This window comes from Somniosus microcephalus, chromosome 4 (assembly GCF_052327205.1).
Source record: "Somniosus microcephalus isolate GS21.2 chromosome 4, FLI_Smic_1.0, whole genome shotgun sequence".
NCBI classification, from domain to species: Eukaryota; Metazoa; Chordata; class Chondrichthyes; order Squaliformes; family Somniosidae; genus Somniosus; species Somniosus microcephalus.
Genome location: NC_140990.1, coordinates 208,353,362 through 208,376,344, shown reverse-complemented (window position 1 = coordinate 208,376,344; position 22,983 = coordinate 208,353,362). Strand labels below are relative to the sequence as shown.

Below are 22,983 nucleotides of genomic sequence, written 5' to 3'. Positions count from 1 at the left end.
GAGCGGCAACTACCGGCAGAGGCACGTCAACAGCAGCGCCGCTTCCTCATGGCTGACGCTTCCACAAGGGGAGGAGCCAGGCCTCCAACACATCCTCCCGCGAAGCCGGCTTGTGGGCTTCTGATTCGTTCGTGTACGCACCGACACAAATTTGCACGAAAATTTGGTTGGCTGCCAGGGGGGAGATTTTGTATGTGTTCAGGAAATCAGATTGGTGCATATAATTTTAATAATTCAAAAATGCAAAGGGAAAAACACAAGGCAGGTAGGTACTTTCATTTACATATTCTGCTTAGTTGTAGAAATTATTTATATTTATTGATATTCTATGTTGTAACACGTTGAATCACAAAAAATCAATATGATGTAATACAAACAGAACTAAAGTGGATAAAGAGAATGCAAAATGAGAAAATACTATTGCATTAGAAAATTTATAGCCCTGTGTAAGTTTATGTTTAACTTTTTACCTTGCTAGCAGATGCATTATTAGTCCAGTAACGTGTTAAAAGGCTTCTTTCTGGGGAAAAAAGAAAACACCATTAGAGTATAAGAGTTTGAGATAAAATTGAATAAATATTTGAAGGAGAGTAAGGTACTAACTATGCGAGGAGAGTGGGGCAGTGGGATTAGTTTTGGATTGCTCTAGTAAAGAATTAGTACAGAAACGATGGGTAGAATGGTCACTGTCTGAAATAAAAACAGAAAATGCTGGAATTACTCAGCAGGTCAGTCAGCATCTCTAAAAGGAAAGAAAGGTTATGATACTTCAGTCGTATACCAGAGGTTATGCTTGAACTGTATATAACACTAGTTAGGCCACAGCTAGAGTACTGTGTACAGTTCTGGTCACCACATTACAGGAAAAATGTGATTGCACTAGAGAGAGTACAGAGGAGATTTACAAGGATGTTGCCAGGACTGGAGAACTTTAGCTATGAGGAAAGATTGGATAGGCTGGGGTTGTTTTCTTTGGAACAGAGGAGGCTGAGGGGAGACTTGATTGAGGGGCCTAGATAGAGTGGATAGGAAGGACCTATTTTCCTGAGTAGAGAGTCAATAACCAGGGGGCATAGATTTAAAGTAATTGGTAGAAGGATTAGAGGGGAGTTAAGGAGAACTTTTTTTCAACCAGAGGGTGGTGGGGGGGTCTGGAACTCACTGCCTGAAAGGGTGGTAGAGGCAGAAACCCTCATCGCATTTAAAAAGTTATTGGATATACACTTGAAGTGCCGTAACCTACAAGGCTACAGATCAAGAGCTGGAAAGTGGGATTAGGCTGGATAGCTCGTTTTTGGCCGGCACAGACACGATGGGCCGAATAGCCTCCTTTTGTTCTGTAAATTTCTATGATAGCCTTCATTAGAATTGAATACTGATTTATAAACCTATTTTCAGAATTTCTGTTTTTATTTCAGATTTCTAGTATTTGCATGTTCCCCCTTTTTTACTATGGGGGAACTCCTGTGCATCCACATTCATATCACCCTCCAGTGAACTAGACTGTCCAAGTAGGTGGGGTGGGGGAGGAAATTACTATGGCAGAGTGGGTGCAATATTTATATTTTATCTTTTAATCTATATTTTGTTGACTCATCCCTGAACAGAAGTCAGGGTAAGCAGGCAGAGTCACTGAAACATGGGAGGGTGAAACTGCTACAGGTTAGCTCGTGAAACTATCTCTAATTATTTTGAGGGTGGGGGTCCATATTTTTGTGTTCTTCAAGGTGAATGATTTGAGTGCTAAAGAATGGAACTCTACTACTTTTCTGATCCATTGTCAACACCAAGTACCTACAGGTTGCGTATGCATAGAAAATGCAGTGTAAAGTTCTGTCCATTATATCTTAGAAACATAGAAGATAGGAGCAGGAGTAGGCCATTCGGCCCCTCGAGCCTGCTCCATCATTTAATGAGATCATGGCTGATCATCCAAATTCAGTACCCTGTCCCTGCTTTCTCCCCATATCCCTTGATCCCTTTAGCCTTAAGAAATATATCTAACTCCTTCTTGAATATATTTAATGAATTGGCCTCAACTACCTTCTGTGGTAGAGAATTCCACAGGTTCACCACTCTCTGGGTGAAGAAATTCCTCCTCATCTCTGTCCTAAATGGCTTACCCCTTATCTTTAGACTGTGACCCCTGGTTCTGGATCCCCCGCCATCGGGAATATCCTTCCTGCATCTCGTTTGTCTAGTCCTGTTAGAATTTTATAAGTTTCAATGAGATCCCCTCTCATTCTTCTAAACTCCAGCGAATATAAGACCCAATCTCTCCTCATACGTCATTCCTGCCATCCCAGGTATCAGTCTGGTGAATCTTCGCTGCACTCCCTCCATGGCAAGAACATCCTTCCTTAGATAAGGCGACCAAAACTGCACACAATACTCAAGGTGTGGTCTCACCAAGGCCCTGTACAACTGCAGCAGGACATCCTTGCTCCTGTACTCGAATCCTCTCGCTATGAAGGCCAACATACCATTTGCCTTCTTAACCGCCTGCTGCACCTGCATGCTTACCTTCAGCGACTGGTGCACAAGGACACCCAGGTCTCGTTGCACTTCCCCTCCTCCCAATCTATTGCCGTTCAGATAATAATCTGCCTTCCTGTTTTTGCCACCAAAGTGGATAACCTCGCATTTATCCACATTATACTGCATCTGCCATGCATCTGCCCAATCACCCAACCTGTCCAAATCATACTGGAATTTCTCTGCATCCTCCTTAACCTTAACTAAGTGTCAAAGTACTGCATATTTCCATTTCTCGCACAAGCCATCCAAATGGTCTCTGAATAAATCTGACCAGTTAGTATCAATTGTGCTGTAAACGTGTACCCAATAAGAACTAGAGTAAGACTACCCAAACTCGGTTGAGTTAGGAAGTTTACAGCTGTCAGAGAGGAGGCTCTTATTTAAGTAATTTAAGGTGGAATCAAATCCAGGCCCCAAAGAAAGATAATTTTAAATAGCGGACTGTCTAGCTATTGGCAAAGCTGCAGAGCTATGTAGACATGAATTTATTTATGGAAATGTAAATGTTGCGGTGAGTGAAACTGCAACTACAGTACTTGAATGTGTGTTGGTCTGTCGGCTTCTGCCGGTGTTTAGGTGCAATCTGTGGCACAGGCGGCACTCCTTACATTTCCCTCATGAAATGGGCTCTGCAGGATGATGCTGACTTGACGTCTCCGTATTGTGGGCTACGACCCCTCTTGCCTCGCGGTTGCAGGTGCTCCTCGTTACTTGCCCAGGTCGGATCTGCGCAGCTGCACAAACTGAACCGCGGCGCCAGGCAAGCGGGCAAAGAGCGCGCTCAACGGCCGGGCAATGGGGGATCGGAGGGCGAGGAGTGGCCTGTCAGCCCGGCTCCCGGCCTCGGGCCTCGGACACCCTACGGGGCTGGCGGCGAGCGGAGCGGGTAAGGAGCATTGTGTTGCGGCACCTGGCGCGCTTTTTTGTTGACGATGGTGTGATCGCGACAGTCGAAGCCGTTCGTGGGCCGGACAGGGGCCCTGAGCCGATGCTTGTTGCTAGGCGGGGGAGAGCTTAGTTACTGCGAGGGACGGCCCAGGGACCCAATTCTGTTGTTGCAGCTTGGGTTTACTACAGCTTGAAAGGAAACACGATCTCTCCCACCTTTTTGTATTTCTGTTTCATTCTGCTGTGGTTATTTTTCAGCACTTCCCTCGTTGCTTCTAAGCTGCAAGTGCACGGTCACGTTCATGCTTTCCTCCTACCTAAATCCTCACTGTTGAAATCAATTCGTGCCACAGTTTCTTATTTAACTCATTTTTTCCTAAGACCCTCAAAACTGGAACCCCTTACTTTCTCGGTCTTTCCTCCTTCCTACAACCTCGAAGGCTTTTAACAACTGAAGCTTGACATCACCTAATTACAAGCTCCCGATTTATGTCATCTTCTCTCATTCTCTCATTGTTTTCAAGCTCAGTGTCCTGCAATATTAATCTTGGCCTTGGTTTCTTAGTTTAAAAAAAAAGCTGATTTGATGTTGAAAGATTGTTTCTGGATCTCTTCCATCCATACATATGTATAGAAGATAGAAGTACAAGGAAGTCGATGTAACCAGCAGTCATGGTGGGCTACCTTTAACAAAGGCATTGGATCAACACTGACTACAGTTTAGAAGCGGGCTCAAAGACCCAACAAGTTAGTATATCCAACTAGAGTAAACTTGATCGGCACACAAATGCAAGCTGTACGTGAAGATATCTCCTTATGGTAAAGGTTAGGTAAATGCCTTCTATTTACAAGTAACAATTTTTTTAACAGCCTAGCTGTCGGAGGATACAATGAGACACCAGCATGAGACCATGGAGACAGGAAGGCTAAATAACAACAGAAAATGCTGGAAAAACTCAGCAGGCCAGGCAACATCCGTGAAGAGAAATTAGAGTTGACGTTTCGGCTCGAAACCCTTTTTCAAAACTGGAAAGGAAATAAAATAGATCGAAGGCAGGGCTGCAATAGAACAAAAGAAGTAAAAGAGATATTAAGAGGTATTCACAACCATTTGTCTTTTGTTCTATCGCAGCCCTGCCTTCGATCTATTTTGTTTCCTTTCCAGTTTTGAAAAAGGGTTTCGACCCGAAGCGTCAACTCTAATTTCTTTCCACGGATGTTGCCTGGCCTGCTGAGTTTTTCCAGCATTTTCTGTTGTTATTTCGGATTTCCAGCATCTGCAGTATTTTGCTATCGAGACAGAAAGGCTGATGCATTGCAGTTTCAATGCTGCCAGTCATTTTAATAGTTATTCAAATCAAGGCCCATTATTACTGATATGAGCAGAGGGGGTACCCATCTGTGCACAGTCTCATTACACCTGTGAGACCCCTATGTTACAGAGGTGCAAAGCACCAAGAATATAAGACAAATAGTGAATTATTTTTCAATTTGCCTTCTTTGAAGTGATTATTGGGGATTATTTTATGTTGTAGTACACATTGCCCCCAATTCGCTAGCAACTCAATACTGAGCTAATGTCACTTTAAATAGGCTGGATGTCACCAAGTTCATCTTTTTCACTAATGAGAGTATGCAAATATATTTTCAGTGAATGTGCAACTCTTTTGGATACCCCTAAGCTTTGTTTGTGAATAAAATTGAGTTCCACTTTAACTAATATATTATTTGTATGTTCTCCAGTAAACACTCTGCACAAATCTATTTTTAAAGAAAGATCTTTTGAACGAAACTACTTTTGAGGTGTTTTTGTAAGATTATTCATGGGTAAAGCTGAAAGAATAGGCATTGGTTTGCTAATAGACAGGTGGAAGTTAGAATTAGCTGATAGAACTGAATGAAGCCAACATTTTCACGTGCAATTTTATTAATGAAGCAAAATTAGTCTTGATTGTTTCTTTTAAAACGTAAACCATTTTTTAAGCTTCTGTTGCTGTCATAAAGTGAACCTTGTGACGTAAAATATATTTCCTCTTCAGCAGAAATGGAGCAGCCAAGTGTCCGTCTTTGGGTGAAATATGAAACCTTCATTGTTGGGGTTTTGCAGATCCCACCTCCTTCAAAATTCAGCATGCACTACCTTCGAAAGATGGCGACATATGTTCGAACAAAGGGAGGAAATGGTGGCTATCCCAGACTTTCTTGGCCCATGTGGAGGCACATTGCCTGTGGGAAGTTGCAACTGGCTGAAAATTTGGCATGGCTGTATTTTGAAACGTTTGATAGTCTTCTTGAGAGAACTGCAGAGGAGAGGCTGGAGTGGGCTGAGGCAGTATCTCATTGCAGGTCAGAAGAGGAAATTGACAAACTGAAAAACAAGGCATGAACATTTTTTTTGGAGAATTCATTTCTTTCTGTGCACTAGAGAAATTATATCTTTGCATTTAAAGTTAGACATAGAACTTCCCTGTAATTTACTGCTGACTATTTCTTGCTGAACTTTGAGTAGTGATATAAATAACACGCATCAAGAGCATGGATTGTACTGACAGAGGCTGCTGGCACAAAACCTGGACAACATCCCCACATATACTTTAAATTGTGTATATGTTTTATTAAAAAGCAACCCAGTGAGTGATTTCAAGGTTGTATTAAAATGACAATTAAACATTGCTTTTGTGATTTCTAACATCATCTGGGTATCTTTATTTAGAAAGCAGCCTTATGAACATCTCCGGTATCCATTATTTTATATATATATTTGAAATTAGCTTTTTGAAACCAAAAAAACATTTTTGCAATGTGGGAATGACATGCCATCTCTAATGGTACCTAACCGGAGCGTAATTAAGTTTGAATCCCAGCCACCACTCTTACTCAAATTAATTTGCCCTCATTCTTGGCCAGAAGATAGAACAGTGTTTGGTACTGTGTCTTTTGGGGTAGGTATGGAAATACCTGTCCCAACCCACAAAAATGCATTTGTTGTCCATTGATAGAGGAGCAACAACTAACGCTGGACACATTTTTGACCAAGTGTGCTGCCACCTTAGCTGAAGAGCTGTAAAGGTAGAATGGGACAGAGAGGGGCGAGTTCACAAGGATTTTGCTCGCTTAGTGAAATTTGCTCCAAGTCTTATTGAAATATTGGATTTTAAAATTGGCCAGTTTTTAATTCGTATTGTAAATTTCAGATATTTTTCTTCATGGGTAACAATACAGCTGAGTTTGTAAAGTACAATTTTTCTTAGTTTTTTAATGTTTCATGGCATTTTATCTGAATTCTTGAAAAAAAGCCTGGAGTTCCTGTATATGGTTAGTGATAGAAGAAATACAGTAATAATTCTTCCAGCACTGATCTGGTAAAAAGCTGCGATTAGCAATACATCTATTATATATCAACTTACAGTATCCGTAGCTAAACATCACAGTCTGGCTGCTTCGTCCTTCCACCCTAGCCAAATTCTATTGCTCAGCACTGCCCAGCAGAGATTATCCATCCCAGTACAGACTAGGGATGGTATCTGAAAGCTTCCTGGTCCACTGTGTTTTACCATGTGATGCATTTTCTTACCGAATCATTGCATAGTTGGAAGTATTTTTAGTTACTGTCCCATCTAGTTGGTTACAAATGGGTGCTCATAGAAAAATCACATTTCAGAGAATTGTCATTACAAAAAGAGTGAAGACTTATAATGGTGTTGAATTAGGAGACTCTTTCTAATCTCAGTCCTAGTAAATCCTAACCGCTTCCCCACTGAGGAATGAATTGGTATTGTTGGCTAGGTTTGTTAGGCAGAAGGCCAAATGGAGGCAAGGTGTTTTACCAATATAGAAAGCTGGGAAATCAGATATCCTTATCACTAGCTATGAGGAACTTTGGGAGAGATTAAGGATATGTCCTCTGTGGTCCATCCAGTCTCATAATCTGAAATACGTGAAGGGTGAGGATAAAATATAGGTACTCAGAGTTTGTCTAATTTCCTGTAATTGTCAAAGCAGTTTTCAAAATGGATCTTTTTATGGCATTAGCCTTGTAAATAGAAAACATTAAATCAGTAGCATGCTCTTGATAAATAAGGCCTCAGTGTTAACTGCATTTGAATAAATTTAATAGGTTTTGTAAAAGGCTGAAATGTTTTCAAAAAGATGGTTTTACTTTTTATACGTTCTATATTTGCAAGATATTTTATGGAAGGTATCTATAATTTCCGTGATTTTTAAAAACACTGATGTAAATTGAACCATTTTTCCCCACAGCTGTCAGTGGACACACTGCAGTTCCTGCTGTTTCTGTATGTTCAACAGCTGAACAAAGTTTCCCTACGGACATCCTTGATTGGAGAGGAATGGCCAAGTCCCAAGTCACGATCACCTGATCTGGATGGAAAATCTAATTCTCAGAGCAAGGTAGGCTTTTGTGATACAAATAAAATGCTGCATACACCTGGCAAATGAAGAGACAATGCACAAACAAGGAAATTATTTTGTATAATTGTACCATTTTTTTGAGTTTGATTTAAAAAGCTGTTCAACATATTGGGTTTAAACTTGACTTCACTTAATTGAACTAGATTTTCTAGTTAATGGGCAGAAAATCGAGCGAAATAGAACAAGACATAATTCTGTATGTTAAAACTGACTTGTCAATAATTGCAATGGAGATTTAAGAATTACATGCCAAAAAATGTATAACTTTAAATAGCAACTATTGTTAGTCATTCTCCGTGTCCCTTTCACAAATGGAGCATGCTGGTTTACTTTACTGCTGATATCTTCCATCAGTACTTGACTAATTTTCAGTTCAAATAAATACTTGCAGTTCATTATTGACTTTCAATTATAGCTATCTACAAAGTTAACATTTTCCTGCAGTATTAAAAGCTATACTTCTGATCATATACGCGGCGCTGTATGAATAGCTGACGCGTCCCTACGGGGAGTAAGCATTCCATTGTAATTGTACTTGTACTGGTTACATATGGCAAATAAAATTGAATTGAATTGATATTAGTTTACTGTTTATTCAGGTAAAACATGAAATTTGGTCAACCATATCATGCAAGCTTATGGTGTATTTCTTTTAAGTCTTCAATTTATTAAACTTTATTTTGTGAAGTTTTATTATCATTAAATATAAACTCAGTTCCTATGTGGTTTTGTTTTTTAAGCTCCTTTTTATTATTTATGTATCAAAGAACAGAAAAGGTCATAAGACCCATCTGTGCTTGCCTCCATCCTCTTCCTGTAGCTGATTTGGGGTTCCTCACAAAAAAAACCTCTCTCTGACCCCCAGATCTATTAATTATTATCCAGAATGATTTGCTCTTGCCTCCCTCATGCTATGATCGCCTCTTTTTCCAGAAGTTTATAAGAACATAAGAAATAAGAGCAGGAGTAGGCCATACGGGCCCTCGAGCTTGCTCCGCCATTCAGTAAGATCATGGCTGATCATCGACCTCAACTCCACTTTCCCGCCCGATCTCCATATCCCTTGATTCCCCTAGAATCCAAAAATCTATCAATCTCAGCCATAAGAATTATCTATTGTCTCCTTTTAAGGACTGTAAAGAGTCGGTCTTAACTACCTCTGGAATCCAGTTCCATAGGTCAATCACTCTCTCTGGGAAAAGTAAAACTTCCAGACATCCAACCTTATTCTGTGCTTCCTCAATTTATATGAGTAGCCTCTAGTTCTACCTATCTCCATCAACTCAAAACACACTTTTCTTTTATGTTCTTATCTTTAACCATCTTAAATACCTGGATCAGATTGCCTTTCTGTCTCCCATTTCTCCAGTGAAAACAAACCTATGGCATCAAGTCTTTCTTTATAGCTCAGTGCTCTCAGGCTGAGGATTGTCCTTGTTGCATTGCTGTAGCCGAACGACGACCTTCTGTGCTTTAAATATCTATGACTTTCAAGAGTCAGAATGTCCTTCCTGAAGTGGGTGCACCAAAACTGGGCACAAAACTCTAAATGAAGTCTTACCAAAGCCTTGTAAAATGCTATTATTAGGGTCCTAATTTTGTTACGAATGGTCCAGACAATACAGCCCAGGAACCTGCTTGCCTTGGAAGCTCTGAAGGAGTTGTCAGTGATCACTGCCACAGCTTTTCCCCGCCTGTTAACTTTAAACAACACCCACTCATGTTATATTCCATGCCCTAATTAAGTGTGCCTAAATCGATAACTGCACATTTGGCTGTATTGAAAGCTTTGCCAATACAGGAAACTCTTTTATCCGGGACCGGCGTGGTGCCGGTTTATCAAAAAGTCCGGATTACAGAGAGGTATAATAAAACGTACGAGAGCCCCGTACACAGCAACAGATCCAGGCGTCCCTGTTGCTTAGCAACAGATGCAGGAACCCTGGTTACACAGCCACAGATCCAGGAACAGCCACTAATATGAAGTAAAACTTACCTGAACCTACTCCTGAATTTTGCCGGTTAACAGAGATTTCCGGTTATTTAGGTGCCGGTAAATCGAGAGTTTCCTGTATCTATCTCCAATCTATCCAAATCCATTTGTAATCTTTTACCTTTTTAAGGTCCTATTTTGCTACACAATTTGGTGTCATTGGCAAATTTAATTACTGTGCTGCCAATGTGTGAGGAATGTCTGTCTTTGGAAATGCAGTGTTTTTTCTATGTTACCCAGTGTCGGCATCAAGCACTTTCCGATCAGGTGATTTGCAGTAAGTGCTGGCAGCTCGAGCAATTCCAGCTCCGTGTTGAAACACTGAGACACATCAGGGAGGGGGAGAGTTACCTGGACTCTGTGTTTCAGGAGGTAGTCACACCAATTAGATTAATTAATTCAGATGTACTCCGTGGCCAGGGACAGGATGGTGTGACTAGAAGTGAGGCAGGTACGGGGATCCAGGAGGTAGTGTTGGAGGAGCCGCAGCCTTTGCTCTTGTCCAACAGGTTTGAGGCTCTTACTCCCTTGAGGATGGGAACGGGGACTGCGGGGAGGATGAGCAACCTGGCCACAGCACCGTGGAGCGGGGGGCCATTCAAGTGGGGGGGGAGTTAAAAGAAATGTTGTAGTGGTAGGGGATAGTATCGTTGGGGGGATAGATAGGGTTCTTTGCAGCCGAGAGCGAGAGTCCCGTAGGCTGTGTTGCCTGCCCGGTGCCAGGGTTAAGGACATCTCCTCTGGGCTGGAGAGAAACTTGGAGTGGGAGGGGGAGGATCCAGTTGTCGTGGTCAATGTTGGTACCAACGACATAGATAGGACAAGGAAAGAGGTTCTGCTGAGGGAGTTTGAGCAGCTAGGGGCCAAATTAAAAAGCAGAACCACAAGGGTAATAATCTCCGGATTACTACCTGAGCCACGTGCAAATTTGGCTAGGGTAAATAAAATTAAAGAGTTAAATGTGTGGCTCAAAGACTGGTGTGGGAGAAATGGGTTTTGCTTCTTGGGACACTGGCATCAGCACTGGGACGGGAGAGAGCTGTTCCGTTGGGATGGACTTCACTTGGCCAGTGCTGGGACTAGAATCCTGGCGAATCGAATAACTAGGGCTGTAGAGAGGGCTTTAAACTAATTAGTGGGGGGGAGGTTTTAAGAGAGCGAAAAATAAAAATGACAGCGGAGAAGGCAATAGAGCAAGGTAGCAGTGGGGGAATTAAAAACCAGAGCGTGTCAGGAAGGGACAGAATGTATAATGGTAAAGTAGTAAAAGGGGTAAAAGCAGGAATAAATTGTCAGAAAACATATTTGAAAGTTCTTTATCTGAATGCACGCAGAATTCGTAACAAAATAGACGAGTTGACGGGGATGATCTGGTGGCCATTACGGAAACATGGCTGCAAGATGATCATGACTGGGAACTAAACATACAAGGGTATTTGACAATTAGGAAGGACAGACAGGAAGGAAAGGGAGGTGGGGTTGCTATGTTAGTCAAGGATGGAATCACTGCAATAGTCAGAAATGATATTAGGTCAAAGGATCAGGATAGTGAAACAGTTTGGGTGGAGATAAAGAATAATAAGGGGAAAAAGTCACTAGTGGACGTAGTCTATAGGCCTCCTAACAGTTGCAACTCTGTTGGTCGGAGTATAAATCAGGAAATAGTTGGGGCTTGTAATAAGGGAACAGCTATAATCATGGGGGATTTTAACTTTCATATTGACTGGACTAATCAAATTGGGCATGGCAACCTTGAGGAAGAGTTCATAGAGTGTATTAGGGACGGGTTCCTTGAGCAGTATGTAACTGAACCAACCAGGGGGCAGGCAATCTTAGATCTGGTCCTGTGTAATGAGACAGGATTAATAAAAAATGTCCTAGTAAAGGATCCCCTTGGAATGAGTGACCATAATATGGTTGAATTCCAAATTCAGTTTGAGGGTGAGAGAGTTGGATCTCAAACCAGCGTACTGAGCTTAAATAAAGGAGACTATGAAGGTATGAGAGTAGAATTGACTAAACTGGACTGGGAAAACAGATTAAAGTGTAAGACGGTACAAGAGCAGTGGTCTACATTCAAGGAGATATTTCACATCTTTCAAGATAAATATATTCCACTGAGGAAAAAGGGGAGTAAAAGAAAAGACAGCCATCCGTGGCTTAGTAAAGTAATAAAGGATAGTATCCGACTGAAAACAAGGGCATATAAAGTAGCCAAATCTAGTGGGAGGATAGAAGATTGGGAAGCATTTAAAAGCCAGCAAAGAATAACTAAAAGATTAATTAAGAAAGGGAAGATAGATTATGAAAGTAAACTAGCAAAAAATATAAAAACCGATAGCAAGAGTTTCTACAGCTATATAAAAAGAAAAAGGGTGGCTAAAGTGAACGTTGGTCCCTTAGAGGATGAGACCGGGAAACTACTGGTGGGGAACATGGAGATGGCAAAGACGCTGAACAAATATTTTGTATCAGTCTTTACAGTAGAGGACACTAAAAATATCCCAACACTGGACAAACGGGGGGCAATGGGGGGGGAGGAGCTAAACACGATTAAAATCACTAAGGAGATGGTACTCGGTAAAATAATGGGACTTAAGGCGGATAAATCCCCCGGACCTGATGGCCTACATCCTAGGGTCTTGAGAGAAGTGGCGGTAGGGACTGTGGATGCATTGGTGATTATTTTCCAAAACTCCCTGGACTCAGGAAAGGTCCCGGCAGATTGGAAAACTGCTAATGTAACACCCTTATTTAAGAAGGGAAGTAGACAAAAAGCTGGAAACTGTAGACCAGTTAGCCTAACATCTGTGGTTGGCAAAATGTTGGAGTCCATTATTAAGGAAACAGTAACAGAGCATTTGGATAAACATAATTTAATAGGACATAGTCAGCATGGTTTTATGAAGGGGAAGTCACGTTTGACAAATTTGCTCGAATTCTTTGAGGACGTAACATACATAGAAACATAGAAGATAGGAGCAGGAGTAGGCCATTCGGCCCTTCGAGCCTGCTCCGCCATTCAACGAGATCATGGCTGATCATCCAAACCCTAGCACCCGGTCCCTACAACGACAGCCATCCCACCCAAGCCCTATCCCCGTAACCCCACATATTTAATCCCCCCTATCACTAAGGGTCAATTTTTATCATGGCCAATCAACCTAACCCGCACATTTTTGGACTGTGGGAGGAAACCGGAGCACCCGGAGGAAACCCACGCAAACACGGGGAGAATGTGCAAACTCCACACAGACAGTCACCCGAGGCTGGATTTGAGCCCGGGTCCCTGGCGCTGTGAGGCAACAGTGCTAACCACTATGCCACCGTGGATAAAGGGGAACCAGTGGATGTAGTGTATCTGGACTTCCAAAAGGCATTTGACAAGGTTCCACACAAAAGATTACTGATCAAGATAAAAAATCACAGGACTGGGGGTAATATACTGGCATGGGTGGAAGATTGGCTATCTAACAGAAAACAGAGAGTTGGGATAAATGGTTCGTTCTCGGGCTGGCAATCAGTAACTAGTGGTGTTCCGCAAGGGTCAGTGCTGGGACCCCAACTCTTTACAACCTATATTAACGATTTGGAGGAAGGGACCGAGTGCAACATATCCAAATTTGCCGACGATACAAAGATGGGAGGGAAAGCAGTGAGTGAGGAGGACATAAAAAACCTGCAAAAGGACATAGACAGGCTAAGTGAGTGGGCAGAGATTTGGCAGATGGAATATAATATTGGAAAGTGTGAGGTTATGCACTTTGGCAGAAAAAATCAAAGAGCAAGTTATTATCTAAATGGAGAGAAACTGCAAAGTGCTACAGTACAAAGGGATCTGGGGGTCCTGGTGCATGAAACACAAAAAGTTAGTATGCAGGTGCAACAGGTGATCAGGAAGGCCAATGGAATCTTGGCTTTTATTGCAAGGGGGATGGAGTATAAAAACAGGGAAGTCTTGCTGCCGTTATACAGGGTATTGGTGAGGCCACACCTGGAATACTGCGTGCAGTTTTGGTTTCCATTTTTAAGAAAAGATATACTTGCTCTCGAGGCGGTTCAGAGAAGGTTCACTCGGTTGATTCCGGAGATGAGGGGGTTGACGTATGAGGAAAGGCTGAGTAGGTTGGGCCTCTACTCATTGGAGTTCAGAAGAATGAGAGGCGATCTTATCGAAACATATAAGATTGTGAGGGGGCTTGATCGGGTGGATGCGGTGAGGATGTTTCCACTGATGGGTGAGACTAGAACTAGGGGGCATAATCTTAGAATAAGGGGCTGCCCTTTCAAAACTGAGATGAGGAGAAACTTCTTCACTCAGAGGGTAGTAAATCTATGGAATTTGCTACCCCAGAAAGCTGTGGAAGCTGCGACATTAAATAAATTTAAAATGGAGATAGACAGTTTCCTAGCAGATAAGGGAATTAGGGGTTACGGGGAGAGGGCAGGGAAGTGGACGTGAGTCTAGATTCGGATCAGCCATGATCCTATTGAATGGCGGAGCAGGCCCGAGGGGCCGTATGGCCTACTCCTGCTCCTACTTCTTATGTTCTTATGTGATGCTGGCCAGTTGATCAACTTCCTCTATTCAGTTTGGCAATTTGTCTTAATTCCCATCTTCTTAAGAAAACCTTTACTATACCAGGATGATTTTTTTTCTACTTGCTACGCCAACAATCCTTATAGCCTTTCTTTGTGAAATTGCCAACATGAATTGGTCTGCATCAAATTAGTTGATACATATAATTTAACAAATCAAGAGTATTTCCAAGCTGTAGCTAGTGATCATTTTCTATTGCCTGTTTATATCTAGTAAAATGTTTAAATCAATAAGTATTCTACTACTGAAATGTTTCATCATAAATCGATGAGAATTGTTTTTTGTCTTTGTATAATCCAGAATATGGATGACCATAACCATCTGGTATTTGTTCTGAACCACTTGTCAGAGTTGTTGGAGCTTCTACTAGACCCTGAACAACTCACCGTTTCAGCCCACACAACCCATGACAGCATGATTTCTGTAGAAGCAGTTAAAGCATTGAACTTTCTCATTGAAGGAAGTATTGGTCGGAATGAAGTAATTTATCCTGTGCATGAACTGGCTCTCTGGCAACCAATTCTGGCAACCACAACTGGCTACTCCAAGCTCTCCAAGATGTTCTGTTTCCATAAACTAGAGGCCTGGCTGAGAAGCGTGCTGGGACCAAATCCATTTGGTACTGCAGTCTGCTTCCAAAAAGGGAAGAAATTAGCATGGGCACAGCAAGGTAATTTAACAGGACTAGATGTTGAAAATAAAAACAGTAGAATTCATTGTAATCTGAGTTTGTCTTAGTCCAAAACAGCAAGAAAACAGTTTGACAAGAAACTATATTCAAAACAACTTTTTTTTAGGGGATGGGCGGTGCGGGGAGCTGAATAGTAAATGTAGGTTCTGTTCTTTTTTGAAGTTCTGTTTTGTTCACTTGCCCATAAAATTGGCCGCTGAGTTCAATAATTACAACACAAGTCTTTAGCTACAAATTCCTGAAAACCCTTCAACATTACGTCAAGGCTGCCAATATTTTTTTTTCTATTTTCTTCTCTTTTAAACTCTCCTCCCATCTCTCACCACTACAAACAACAACAACAACTTGTATTTATATAGTACCTTTGACATAGTAAAACGTCCCAAGGTGCTTCACAGGAGTGTTATAAAATAAATTTGACACCGAGCCACATAAGGAAAAATTAGGGCAGAGCTTGGTCAAAGAGGTAGGTTTTAATGAGCATCTTAAAGGAGGAAAGAGAGGCGGAGAGGTTTAGGGAGGGAATTCCAGAGCTGAGGGCCTAAGCAGCTGAAAGCACAGCCACCAATGGTGGAGTGATTAAAATCAGGGATGCTCAAGAGGCCAGAATTAGAGGAGCGCAGATATCTCGCGGGGGGGGGGGGGTTGTGGGGATGGAGGAGATTACAGAGATAGGGAGGAGTGAGGCCATGGAGGGATTTTAAAACGAGGATGAGAATTTTAAAATTGGGGCATTGCTTAACTGGGAGCCAATGTAGGTCAGCGAGCACAGGGGTGATGGGTGAACGGGAATTAGTGCGAGTTATGATACAACCAGCCAAGCTTTGGATGACCTCAAGTTTACATAGGGTAGAACGTGAAAGCCAGCCAGGAGAGTGTTGGAATAGTCGAGTCTAGAGCTAACAAAGGCATGGATGAGGGTTTCCGCAGCAGATGAGCTGTGGCAAGGACGGAGACGGGCGATGTTATGGAAGTGGAAATAAGCGGTTTTAGTTATGGTGTGGACATGTTCCAAATATATTTGGAAAGTGAAGGTAGGAAACCTGCTCTCATTTGCTGGTGGTGATGCCTGGTTGTAAGGAAATGTGTGAGCTGCGCTCTCTTTCCTTTTTAACTTGAGGGATGCACCACATGGCCTCTGCTCAGCAGCTCTCTGACAGCTCAGAAATATGTTGTTAGGGTGATAATTAGCATCTAGGATTCACAATCACTCCATGGTCCACTGTGTTAAAACACTGTACTGCATTCCTGGCTTTTTGATGTACAGTTCTGACTATACTCTGCAGTCAGGAAACATGAGAGTTATCACAAAGGCTGTCAAAAGTAAAGAGCATTTAAACACTGCATTCTTTAACATGCTCAGTATTTTAGTTGGTTTATGCTAACCTGCCTTGTGTTGAGCTAATTTACTCTATAATTAATACATTTTGTTATAACAAAACTGCAAATTGAATTTAATGATTTCTAAAGTTGCCTTTTAAAGGGAAAATGTTTTTGAATTGTTGATGAATTTGACATTATGTGCCACTGTATTTTGGAAACTCAGTTTTAACTATCAAAAGCTGGTATCAAAAGTTGCTAGGGTGCATAATCACTAAAATTTACTTGAATGACTGGCAGGTTTAAAAACAACAATATTTCAGGTTTTGAAAGATAATTTTTTTTTAAATGGTGCTGGTAATTATTATGTTGGCATGCATGTTTGATACGGTGCTATGTATAGCAGTATGCTATATAAATATATATATTTTTTAACTTGGATGAGGGGAAAGCTTTCCCAGTGAATACATTGAGCACTTGATGCAATACTAAGCCATACAAACCAGAAAAGAGAAGATTTGAACCCTGCTCTATGAGTTAGTTGATCCCAGTCAGTGGAATGATTGAAGCCAGGGTTCCCACTCCTGATCAAATAATGACCCCTAGTTGAAAGGCCAGTGTTCGGATATTGGTCGAGAACAGGATCGGTCTTTTCTTTATTGGCCTCCGAGATCAAGTAGCTTACCAAAACTCACTGACTTAACTCGAACATCACTTGAATAAAGTATGAGGGAGTTGCTGGCACCTGTGGAACTCTACCCAGTCAACAGCTGGTGAGGCAAAAATTAGATAAATACTTAGATGCGTAAAGCCTTCTATTTTAATTCAGTCACACATACAATTTTTAAAATCAAATATAAGGAATCTTCCATTAAAGATCCTGCTTTGGTTTAAGAGATACAAGTATTGCAAGACATTGCTGCATGAATTCTTCAGGGCAGTGTCCTAGGCCCAACCATCTTCAGCTGCTTCATCAATGACCTCTTCTCCATCATTTAAAAAAAGACTTACATTTATATAGCACCTTTCACGACCTCAGGACATCCCAAAGCGCTTTACAGCCAATTAAGTACTTTTTAAGTGTAGTCACTGTTGTAATGTAGGAAACACAGCAGCCAATTTGCGCACTGTAAGGTCCTGCCAACAGCAATGTGATAATGACCAGATAATCTGTTTTAATGATGTTGATTGAGGGAAAGTATTGGCCAGGACACTGGGGATAACTCCCCTGCTTTTCTTTGAAATAGTGCCATGGGATGTTTTACGTCCACCTGAGGGGGCTGACGGGGCCTTGGTCTCATCCGAAAGATAGCACCTCTGACAGTGCAACACTCCCTCAGTACTGCACTGGAGTGTCAGCCTCGATTTTTGTGCTCGAGTCTCTAAGGTCAGAAGTGGGGATGTTCGCTGTGATTGCACAGTCTTCAGTTCCATTTACAATTCCTCAGATAATGAAGCAGTCTGTGCCCGCATGCAGCAAGACCTGGACAACATCCAGACCTGGGCTGATAAGTGGCAAGCAGCATTTGCGCCACACAAGTGCCAGGCAATGACCCTATCAAACAAGAGAGAGTCTGAACATTCAGTTGCATTACCATCGTTGAATCTCCCACTAACAACGTCCTGGGGGTCACCATTGACCAGAAACTTAACTGGATCAGCCACATAAATACTGTGGCTACAAGAGCAGGTCAGAGACTGGGCATTCTGCAGTGAGTGACTCGCCTCCTGACTCCCCAAAGCCTTTCCACCATCTACAAGGCACAATTCAGGAGTGTGATGGAATATTCTCCATTTGCCTGGATGGATGCAGCTTCAACACCATCCAGGATAAAGTGATCTGCTTGATCGGCACCTCATCCACCACCTTCAACATTCACCCCCTGCACCACCAGCACACCGTGGCTGCAGTGTGTACCACATACAAGATGCACTGCAGCAACTCGCCACGGCTTCTTCAACAGCACATCCCAAACCTGTGGCCTCTACCATCTAGAAGAACAAGGGTAGCAGGCGTGTGGGAACACCATCATCTCCAAGTTTCCCTTCTGACGTGGACTTATATCGCCGTTCCTTTATCGTCGCTGGGTCAAAATCCTAGAACTTCCTACCTAACAGCACTGTGGGAGTACCTTCATCACACGGACTGCAGCGGTTCAATAAGGCAACTAGAGATGGGCAATAAATGCTGGCCTTGCTGGCGAAGCCCACAGCCCAAAAATTTAAAAAAAAATTAACTCACTAATCCATTTATAGAGATGCTATCTCTTAAACACTATTTTCCTGTTTCAATGTTAGTAACTAAATTAACCTGTCATCAATATATTATTGACGTTGCTATAATGGATAGTAGAATTTTTAGTGAGTAGTTTTGGTGCTCATCAAATTAACTACAGTAACTATATTACAACCATGTGATTTCTGAAACAAGTTTAAGTGGGTAATTATTTTCCCATTTTACATTTTAATTCATTTACAAGAGACCAAGTTATTGATCAGATCTATAATTTAGATTGTGTAGTTGAATTTATGATCTTATGACATTAAGTGGGTTTGCTCCAGCCAGCCACTGACATTTGACATTCAGACATTCAACAGTCTAAACATTATACTGAGCTACTTTCTCTCTTTCCAAGTTGAAGGTACTACAAAGCGGGCAAAGATTGCATGCAATACTTATACAGCACCTAAAGGCCACAAGGTGGTGGTAATGACACAAGTGTACAAGCAAACTCTGGCTAAGAGCTCAGATCAACTGGTTGGAGCTCATGTTAAAATTCATCGCTGCAATGACTGCTATATATATCTCTTATCTCCTTTAAGGTGAGATTGGTGTTTGTGAAACAAAGTTGTAGAATTGATATTTTTAGTTTTAAATTGATATAAAATAAAGCTTTATTGGTAACGCCAATATACTTTTATTACTGTATGAAACTCTAGTTTTTATTTATTTTTTGGGTAATGTTTAAATGACCTAGATTATGTAGAAAACACTAGGCTATGTCAATACTCGTCTTCAACCAATGTCACTACTTCAGTGTAGGGAACTTTGTATTACTTTTGTATTACCAGAAAAGTCATGTATTAATTTAAGGAGAGCATCTGTACACTCAGTAAAAATGTCTAGGGAATCCAAGGTGCATGAGCTGCATTCTGCAAAAAATTGATGTACTAACATGTTGCACCTTGTATTTGTAGAATTTAGGTTTGTGTCTGTTCTTGTGGTTCCCCAGATAGAGTTACTGATTGATAGCTGGTTTGTCTGGTGGATGCACAAAATAGAGTCCCACAGGGAATGCATAAAGTCCATCTGGACAACTCTTAAGACAGCAGCCCTGCCAATGGCCTTGGAGTAAGTTACTTGCTCAGTCCTAAACCAGAAAATGATGCATTGCTGAAGGGGACTCACGTCAATAGGAAGGGGCAGAAGAAAATTTAGATTGGAGTAAGGTGAATACATATGAAGATTTGTTTTTTGTTGTGTACTTTAAGTGCTTATTGGTTTCTCGTTGCAGGTCTGTCAGTATTGAGAAGTGCAGAAATACCACCTTTGTTCTTGGTCCTGTCCAAACAACCATCCACGTCCATAGCTGTGATGACGTGAAAGTAATAGCCATCTGCCGCAGACTTTCAGCCTCATCGTCGTCTTCGTGTACTTTCCACTGCCTCACACCTACCCACCCTCTCATCATGTCTGGGAACATGAGCTTAACATTTGCCCCATACCATACGTATTACCCAATGTTGGAGGATCACATGGCTAGGACAGGGATAGCCACAATTCCCAATTATTGGAATAAACCAATGTGTATTGGTGTGGACAACAATGAAATGCCTGTCTATCAGCTGCTTGCCCCCAAGGAATTTTATCTATTTGTGATTCCATTTGAAATAGCGGGAGACACTATGGAGATCCCTGGAGGACTACCGCCACCATATGAAAAGGCTATTAGACATAGAGAGCAGAAAATCCAGAACTGGCAGAAGACTGTTAAGGAAGCAGGACTTAGCAAGTTAGTAATTGTACACTGAAAATAGATTTTATGTTCCTGACTGAGATAAATCTCTTCCTGAAGGCAGTGACATGCTGAGAATGATTTAATGTATGCCAGTAGCACTCAAATGTTGCCCAAGTAGCCATTTTTCATATGTAAACCTAGACGGTGATTGTGAGGAGTCTGTTTGTCTACGGGATCATCAGAACTAACCTGTATTCTGTCTTCACTTGACATTCAAGTGTGTACTTTTCACCAACAAACAAATTTGTCCTGGTTGAAAATTTAGAATGTTATAACTTCGCTAATCTTTTTACTTTTCTCTTCCAGAGAGCAACGCAAGCTGTTTCAGAACCTGGTGGAGCAGGAGTTCTGTGAATGGCTGGATCAAACTGGGCACCGTCAGCAGCTGGACAGTCTTATTCCTGCTCCTACTTCCCCAAAACAGACTACATCTTGATCATTCACAGGCTGTATGAGGAGAAATGTGCTCATGGCTATAACGGAAACAAATCTGGGCTGCTCCTTTATTGCACCACTTTCAAATATACATTGTATTTTTTGTGGGGCTGCATAATTCAATTGTAGTTGGGCTCTAATGAAGTATGTGTCTTGAATAAAAATGTAATTACAAATAAAATTTGTATGCACACATTTCAGACATTAGTGCCATTAACTATTTCAAATAGAATTACATTAGACTTTGTAATTTGGGTCAGCAATGTTATTCTTACAATTATGATACTGGTCAAAGATTCTTTTCACTTTTGTTCTTAGCATCAATATGATGGCAGTAGTTTATATAGGTTTTATTTTTCTATTCATGCTGTACAGTTATTTTATCCTTAGCTCTAATTAAAATTCACTTTCCACACAAGGAACATGTCCTCTGACTGGACTCAGCTTTGAATATCAGGGAGAGAAAGAGAAAAGCCTTTAATATGGTAACTTGAATATTTTATTAGTCTCTTTGAAATATGTGTCTCTATTTTCTCCCTCCTCCCCCGCCCCTTGCTCACTTCCCTCTGCAATTCCAAAAGTCTTGACTTTGTTCCTGAAACTATCGGAATCTTTACAGGAATTTCAGAGAGCCTTTTGCATATTTCCTTAATAATGACTTTACCCCAGTGTTGTCTTAATTTTTATTCAGCCATACTCAATTCTGCCTTGAAGTTTTCCCCCAGCACTTGGATGGTTCTTCTTTCCACTGATGGCCTGCTTCTGTGCTGAGGTACTTGAATGACACCTTGGTTCCTAGCCAAACTGTTGTGTGAACTGGTAAATTGGCCCCGCCACAAGCACCTGAGTGTGTTCACTTTTCTGCTGATTGACAACCAAAGTATTAGCCAAAAACATTGTTTTTCCAACACTTGAAATCATTTTACTTAGTTTTTTTCCCCCTCATTAGTTTTCTTTGCTACTCCTCTCAAGGTGAATGCTTACTGCATTTGCAGCAGCCATACTTCCACCTTGCCCATGTGCCTATTATACATGTGAACCTCGACAATAAGTTTTGGCAAGCCAGTTGATTCTGGAGAGTGTTGTGCTGAGCTCGATCTGTCGTCTACTTGATATTCACATGTATACATTTCCAACACAGTTGATGGCTAGCAGTTAGGAGCAGGAATTGTGGATGATTTACCCCTCTAACCAAGGGGTGCGGAGGCCAATTATATCACTTCTACTGTCGGGATTGAACCTGGGTCCTTCCACGTTCCACTGGCTCAGTTGCACACTTTCTAAACTTACTGATCCAGCAGGAGAGCCTCTTTCAAACAACTTTCAATCGCTTTGAAAATCAAAATTCTTCAACATTTACCTCAAGTCAAAATCTAAAACCATTTACTGTAACAGTCTTAAACTGCAGTTGTGGGGTCAGTAACTTTTGTTGTAATGATTTTATCACTTTTGGGAATTTTGTATTGTCCATGATGAATAACATTCTGTAAGCACTCAGTATGGAATAATATGCAAAATTATAAAATACACTTTAGTGCTAACTGAGGAGTTATAAATTTATCCTCACAACCATTTTAACAAAATAATATAAAATGTTAAATCCCAACTATGCTGTGTTCCTCTGTTTTGTTATCTAGTGCACCACACTAAATACAGCTATGGGTTAATACACTGATGACATTGCAGAATTAGCATTATTTCTGTCTTTTTTATGCCTTCGTTTCTATTTAATTTTAGAAAAGGTGGAAACTGTCAGTTTATCTGTGGAACGAATATGCGATTGCTAATCATTATTTTGTTCTTCTGTTTTAAAACTACTCTTTGTCTATCTTTCTGAGGGCATGTAACTGCCCCATCCAATTCTACATATGGTCTTGGTCAGCTACAGGGGCCACAACTGTAGTCCAAGGGGTACTCACTATTAACTTTTCACTGTAGGGAGATGTCTACCTCCAGTTGGCACCTCCGTGAAGTAGCATAGCCAAGAGGGAGATTTGAAAAGGTAAATTATTCCTAAGCATTTTCTAATTCTATTCTTTATTCAGCCAATTAATTAGCTAATTAATTG

General features: G+C 41.3%; 1 protein-coding gene across 9 annotated transcripts; it reads left to right on the top strand.

Annotated features, from left to right (window-relative positions):
* Positions 1–48: 48 nt before the first annotated feature.
* On the top strand, positions 49–22,590 carry tbccd1 (TBCC domain containing 1). Of its 9 annotated transcripts, none has more exons than XM_085985758.1 (8): positions 2,692–3,049; positions 4,061–4,173; positions 5,466–5,806; positions 7,687–7,836; positions 14,751–15,120; positions 19,098–19,284; positions 19,977–20,474; positions 20,787–22,590. In XM_085985758.1, exons 3-8 carry the CDS (start codon positions 5,471–5,473, stop codon positions 20,914–20,916), a joined length of 1,671 nt encoding a protein of 556 aa, XP_085841884.1. In that variant the 5' UTR covers positions 2,692–3,049; positions 4,061–4,173; positions 5,466–5,470; the 3' UTR covers positions 20,917–22,590. The 9 variants fall into 9 exon arrangements, with proteins under 9 accessions (XP_085841878.1, XP_085841877.1, XP_085841884.1 ...); XM_085985756.1 differs by having other exon boundaries at positions 2,693–3,049; positions 5,469–5,806; XM_085985757.1 differs by lacking the exon at positions 2,692–3,049 and adding an exon at positions 3,336–3,424 and having other exon boundaries at positions 5,469–5,806.
* The last annotated feature ends 393 nt before the right edge of the window (positions 22,591–22,983 follow it).

Coding starts and splice junctions, on each gene's coding strand:
- tbccd1 (XM_085985751.1), top strand. CDS start 49: ATGGCTGACGCTTCCACAAGGGGAGGAGCCAGGCCTCCAACACATCCT. Junction 7,837..14,750: donor AATCTAATTCTCAGAGCAAG/GTAGGCTTTTGT, acceptor TGTATAATCCAG/AATATGGATGACCATAACCA. Junction 15,121..19,097: donor ATTAGCATGGGCACAGCAAG/GTAATTTAACAG, acceptor TCTCTTTCCAAG/TTGAAGGTACTACAAAGCGG.